Genomic DNA, 6,550 nt, shown 5'->3' on the forward strand with positions numbered 1-6,550 from the left:
CACACACACACACACACACACACACACACACACACATAACCAAACTCTATTGAAAATGTTTTTGAGCATTAATAACACTTTATTTTTAAACAGAAATAATAATTTTCTTATCTTGAATATATGACCATGCTCATTTAAAAAACAAAACAAAAAAACATTAAATTATAGGTCTCACAAATAAAAAACTGCTCATTTTTAAGTGATGGAAATTCTCCTGGGTTGTAAAAACAAAACAAATAACATGAGTGAGTACACACTGCTGCATAACAACGTGTAATCAGCAGGCGGTGAATAACACTTAAGGCTGAACTTTCCCCTCCAGCCATACAAAATATGCGTTTCTGCAGAGGGACGGCAGAGGACCTATCAGAATTACCGCCACGTGAGCTCAAATGCCTGCTTTATTAGAATAACTTTTCCAGGATTGGTCCAAATGCGAAACATGGTATTTATAGATGATATCTAATTGGTCGTTGCCTTTCAACTTCATAGCGAACACAGCGCAAAGCTTCCAGACGATGTTCATGGGCGTCTCGTACTACGAGAAAGTAGTGCGCCGCGAAAATTAATATTGCAAGGATATTTTCGAATAAAAGTATGATACAATTGTGGCGCGTGTTAAGTAGCTACATGGGAATGCATACATGGCAAAAGGTCCCGAAAGTACGCGCGAATTAAACGATAGTGTCTACTTGTGTTGGTGGCGGAGGGATATCGTTTTCCTAGTGCGCGTCAAAATATTGGCTTGGGAAGACCGCGCCAAAGCTCAGACAGCGGCCACTGTTCAGTACAACAGTCCGCCGCAGAGGCCCTTTAAACGCACTCTTCTGTCGGCACGACTACTATACACATCGGAGTGGTCGGCTTCCCTTTCTTCTTCTTCTTTTTTTAATTCTTAAGAGGACTGTTTTTATCGGAGATACCTGAGTCGAGACACAGGAGTCATATTTGATGCTGGTTTTTGGGGAACGGTGTGCGACTTCGCGGTCGTGACACGACTTTGACGGGCGCGGTGCGGCGGAGTTGGCGCACTGCTGGACTGGATTTAACAGTTGCTCGCAGCCAAGACGGTTCGCGCCACCATTTACACTGCGTCTGAACCCACTTCTTTTCTTACTTATATTGTTTCTTCGGACTCACAGCGATTGAATAGAGGTCGTCTACACGGTCGTTTCAGCTCGAATATGTTGCTGTCAAAGTTTGGTTCATTTTCGCATATTTGCAATCACTCGAGTATGGACCATCTACCAGTGAAAATACAGCTTCAGCCGGGTAGGTTACCGTTACACTTGAGGTGTCTTTTAACGTCATTTATATTGGATTTGTAATGTAATGGCTAATAAATCGGAAGCATATTAATTGAACAAAGTGTGCTACTACGGTTGCAGCTGACCAGTTCGCACAGCTAACAAGTTTAACCTCGCAATGCGTGGTTGAAATGCTGCAATCACCTTTTTTTAAATAACATTCCCCGTTTTATTTTGTTTTTCCCCCCTTGCAGTTAAAGTGGAGAAGGAGTCTTTCGAGAAGGTTTACCAAGTGGGATCCGTACTAGGAAGTGGCGGATTCGGAACTGTGTACGCCGGCAACCGTCTCTCTGACGGCACACCGGTAAGTACGGGATCGAGGGGGGGGGTCTATGTTTTGGTCTTGCATGTGGCGCCATGAAAGTGGGGTATTTCTCATTTTCGGCAGCTCCCTAGCCCTCTCTGTCAGGAAACACGATGTGTGTCCCCTATAATTAACGCTCACATTGTATTCTTTTCTGTGTGATTTCAGGTTGCCGTGAAGCATGTCGCCAAGGAGCGGGTGACGGAGTGGGGCACAATTGTAAGTAGTCATCCGCCGACGGTTTTGTTTGTTTTGCAAACACCCCCACCCCCCTCCCCGGCTGTTGCTGGGTGGTTTTATATATCTATATTGTATTTTTCCTCCATTCAAGAAAAAAATAATTTTTTACATGGTTAATAAATGCCTCAATTTGCCCCCCTTACAGAACGGTACTATGGTGCCTTTGGAGATCCTGCTGCTGAAGAAGGTCAGCTCGTCTTTTCGCGGAGTTATCAAATTGCTGGACTATTACGAGCGCGCGGACGGCTGGCTCATCGTCATGGAGAGGCCGGAGCTCGTGAAGGATCTGTTCGACTTCATCACTGAGAAGGGCGCCCTGGACGAGGACACGGCTCGAGGCTTTTTTCGACAGGTTTTGGAGGCGGTCAGACACTGCTACAGCTGCGGCGTGGTACACAGAGACATCAAAGATGAAAACCTGCTGGTTGATCTACGCACCGGGGAGCTCAAGCTTATCGATTTCGGCTCAGGGGCGATTCTCAAGGACACAGTCTACACCGATTTCGATGGTAAGTAAGCGCTCCTTTTTTTTTTTTTTTTTTTTTGTTAACAAAACTGTCTAATTTAATTCATCGCTTATGCGAGAGGCTTCAGTGCTGGACGTGTGTATTGTTTTGATGAATACGCATCCGTGTGGGCTGCGTTGTGTTTGCCCTTGGTGCCCCGCTGTGCTATATTCAGATATGGAGGCGTTCACGAGGCGCTGACGCAGTCGTCTGTTTTTGGTTGAGGGTTTTCTTCTCCCAGAGTCTCTCTGCGTTTTCCTTATCGATGATCTATTAAAGGATGTTGCTAATTTAAAAGTAAATAAAAGATCTCTCATATCGCAGATATGACTCACAGCATAATGATCATATTGGTGGCCATTTTTTAATCTGTGAATCATCCTCGTCTTGTGATAGGGAGACTACTTTTAATGCTTCCGGTTGTTTTGTTTTTTTCCCTTTCAGTAAAGGTTGAGTCACTGTTGTGTTTTGTGGATGCTTGGTCAGTGCCACGTAACATCTGTTTGTTGTGAAACCGGAGACGGTAGTTCACGTGATGGGCTCACGTTGCTTTTTTTTTTTTTCCCCATGTTTGGTAACCAAGTTCCTCCTTCCAGGAGGGAAGGGAGGAGGGGAGATGGAGGCAGGTCACTCAGTTTGTGTTTTGTGGCGTAGGAAAAGATGGAAAGCTTTACTACCATGACTCAGCTATTTCAGACATATTATTCTCAATTTTCTTTTTCTCTCCCGCCTGCTGTTTCGTAACTCACCTCCCTCTTTTCCCCTCTTTGTTCTCTCACAGGTACAAGAGTCTACAGCCCACCAGAGTGGATCCGCTTTCACAGATACCATGGACGCTCTGCGACGGTTTGGTCATTAGGTGTGCTGCTGTACGACATGGTGTGCGGAGACATCCCCTTTGAGCAGGACGAGGAGATCCTAAGAGGGAGACTGTATTTCAGGAGGAGGATCTCAGCTGGTGAGTGTTAACACATGAGTTCACTTTGTTGCCCTCTAGCCATGGTTACTGGTATAGCTCATGAGGTCTATATTTATAAATCAATTCACATTAGAGTAAGACCTTGTAATCATAATGGATGACCTGCTCAAATGGCTGGTAAATAGATTTATCTGTCATAAATAAAATTGAGGTTTTTTATTTTTGGGATTTTTTTTTTTTTTGTCTGTTTTTGATTTCCCTTGGTGCACTCTGTACCAGTCCCACTCACCCTAGAGAGCTAACCTTAATAAAAGGGGATGTGTGTTCTGGTGCTGTGATTGTATACATAAGCTGTAGAGATGAATCCAAAATATCAGGTCTTTCAGTTTGTTGGCCCCTTTTTTTTTTTTTTTTTTTTTTTTTTTTTTTTTTTTTTTTTTTTTTTACTAATTGTTTTTTTTCTTGTTTTCTCCTCCAGAGTGCCAGCAGCTGATCAAATGGTGTCTGGCCCTGCGGCCCTCAGACCGGCCCACTCTGGAGCAGATCTGCGACCACCCCTGGATGAGGGCAGTGGCAGAATCACCCAAGTCACCGGAGGAGCCTGTGGGCAGCGACATCCGCCTCAGGACCATCGACACAGATTCTTCATCAAGCACAAGCTCGAGCAAGGAGAGCCTCTGAGGGAGGCTCTGATAGACTTTTTTTTGTTGGGGTTGGGGGTTGGGGGGGGGCAAAAAAACAAATAAGACTTTGTGGGAAAAGAAAGGGTGGGGATAGGACTGATCTGCAACCGGACCCTCTGACCCAGCAGGCCCGGCAAGAAAAATGTACTTTAATTTTCCTCTTTTGTAGGGAATTTCTAATTTATTACTTACGTGTTCTTTTTATCTTATAGTCCCATCCCCTCTTTTCCTTTCAGTTGATTTTTACTTGTTTCCTAATGGGAAACATTTTGCTGTTTGGGCGGTCTTACCAGCACTATTTATTCCCCCCCTCTCCACTTTTAAATTTTAATTTTACTTGTTTTGTTACTAGGCTGGTATATACAGCTGGCAAGGCCCTCCTATTCAGACATGGCTGCTCTCATAGAGCATGGACATAACCCTTTTATTTAAATGTTTTAATTTTGATTTTGGAGTGCCTTTTTTTGGAAAGCTGCTTTTCGGGGGCGGGGGGACTTTTGTCAGAAACTGTTCTCTTTTCTCTTTTATTTATTTTTTTATTTTTTATTTTTTTCCCCTTATTCTTCCTGGAATAGCCCTCAGCGTGACAGTTAAGTTGTCTCTGCTGTGATGGAAGGGGTGTTTAGGCTTTTTTTTTTTTTTTTTTTTCCCCTTCCTTCTTCTGTCCTCCCTCTCTCCATCACTGTAAGCCAACCAGCACCTAGCTGAGAGGCTAAAGTAGAAATAGTCAGGAGAGGAGGAGGTTGGGGGCATGGGGGCTCTTCCTGGCAATGGAATACTTGAAACATACTCAACTTGACTCTGTGTCGCTCTCTTTAACGCTGCTCACTCACTCTATAGCCTGAACAGGTGTTTGGAAACTGGATCCTGTCTTTTCTGAATGTCTACAAAATGTCAACACACAGCCCACCCTTTTCTCCCGCTCTGCCCTCAAATGCCTGTTCCAGGGTTCATAGCCCTCCTGACTTGTCTGTTCTATATATACGCATACATTTTTATATATTTTTTTGCCTCCCATCATCTCACTGCTTGACACTACATAGCCCCCACCCCTGGCCTTCCTCAGGGTTTGGGGTGTGAAATGCACAATCAATGCAATATTCATGGACTCAAATGTTTTGTTTTTTTTTTTGTTTTTTTTTCTTCAAACAAATATTGTATAGTGTGTAGTTTTTTTGTTTGTTTTTTTTTTTTTTCCTCTTGTGTGTACATTTTCTTCCCTCCCCCCATTTGGATTTAATTTATTCGTAAACATGTAGACATTCCCACACTCTGTGGTTATTTATTTATTTATTGTCTATGCTTAAAAAATCCCCCAGTTTTTTTTGTTTGCATATTTTTTTGCATATCCTACTTGGCCTTTGGTTTGCATTCCTTTATAACTTATTTTTACATTTCAACTTTTTTTTTTTTTTTTTTTAGATGTGGAAGATGCACTGAAAGCAGTTGTCATTGTAAAAGCAGAATAAAACGTTTACTTAAATTTGAAAAAGAGGATTTTTGAATGTTATTTAAATACTTAAGTCTGTTAATGTCGAATGACTAAGTTTCAGAGAAATCCACCTATTTTCTGTGCTGTCGAGATTCATTTGAGTTCTATGGGGAGCTCGTACTCGTCACATAGCCTCATATTCGGAGACCCTTTCAGTTTAGCTGTGTGACTTGTGGCTGTGAAGGATGGATGTCGCTATTTTTTTATACAAAAGTTTCAATAAAAGCTCATTTTTATGTACAGAAAATAACTCTGGTGTCCTGATCTTTTTGAGCAAAACCATTGCATACAGGCAGCTTTCTGACTGGTTGCCCCTCACAAACAAAGTTTAAACAGCAGGTGGGTGGGGCTTCTGTGCCGTCAGCCAGAGCTGTGTTTTCCCACTGACATCTGCAAAGTCAACAATGCATATGATCACTTTTAGGTACACTGGCCTTATTATTTTAATATTTGGCTATAGTTAATATGAGCGTGCACCAACGTAACAGCTGATTACTCACAGAAAATATTAATAAAAATAAAAATTCTAATAGGTTTCCTTTAGATTACCACCATTTGCAGAAGATGGTGAGATTCAGACCCAGTGTTGTTCATCTGCTTGACAGCAATCCCCCCCCCCAAGGAGGTGGGGTGAAGCTAATATACATGTCCAGTATACAGCACGCTTCATTTACACCGCCTATAGTGATAATAACAGCGCTGCAGCACGCGGTGGCAGCGGCTGCTGTCTGAGTGGCTGAAGACAAAACTAACAGGAGCCATTAACTGGATGACAACCTGCAGAAACCAGTGGGGCTAATAAGGGATAGATGTGCCTCTAGAGCTTAGGGGAGGAGACATTGATGGCGGCATGACAGAACAATGCTATGCATCATCACGCACACACAACACATGCATCCTCTTAAAGTTAAGTGATTGCTTTTTCATTTTTATTCCCCCTGCTTGCCTGTCTGCTCTGCAAAAACACAACTCATTCCATTACAGGACTCGGAAAGCCCACGGCAGGCTGATGGTGTACAGGGACTAGGAGTGAGAAGCATAAGGTGTGTAGGGTATGCTTTTTTTTTTAGGGAGGTGCTGCCCCCGCTGGCCAATCAGT

At 43.0% G+C, this 6,550-nt stretch overlaps 1 protein-coding gene across 1 annotated transcript; it reads left to right on the forward strand.

Annotated features, from left to right (window-relative positions):
* Nucleotides 1-572: 572 nt before the first annotated feature.
* Nucleotides 573-5,701, forward strand: pim3 (Pim-3 proto-oncogene, serine/threonine kinase). The gene is made up of 6 exons (XM_005915679.3): nt 573-1,272; nt 1,502-1,611; nt 1,780-1,830; nt 1,997-2,360; nt 3,139-3,315; nt 3,755-5,701. Exons 1-6 carry the CDS (start codon nt 1,185-1,187, stop codon nt 3,955-3,957), a joined length of 993 nt encoding a protein of 330 aa, XP_005915741.1. The 5' UTR covers nt 573-1,184; the 3' UTR covers nt 3,958-5,701.
* The last annotated feature ends 849 nt before the right edge of the window (nt 5,702-6,550 follow it).

This window comes from Haplochromis burtoni, unplaced genomic scaffold (assembly GCF_018398535.1).
Source record: "Haplochromis burtoni strain Fernald_Lab_line unplaced genomic scaffold, NCSU_Asbu1 Contig_14, whole genome shotgun sequence".
Taxonomy (NCBI): domain Eukaryota; kingdom Metazoa; phylum Chordata; class Actinopteri; order Cichliformes; family Cichlidae; genus Haplochromis; species Haplochromis burtoni.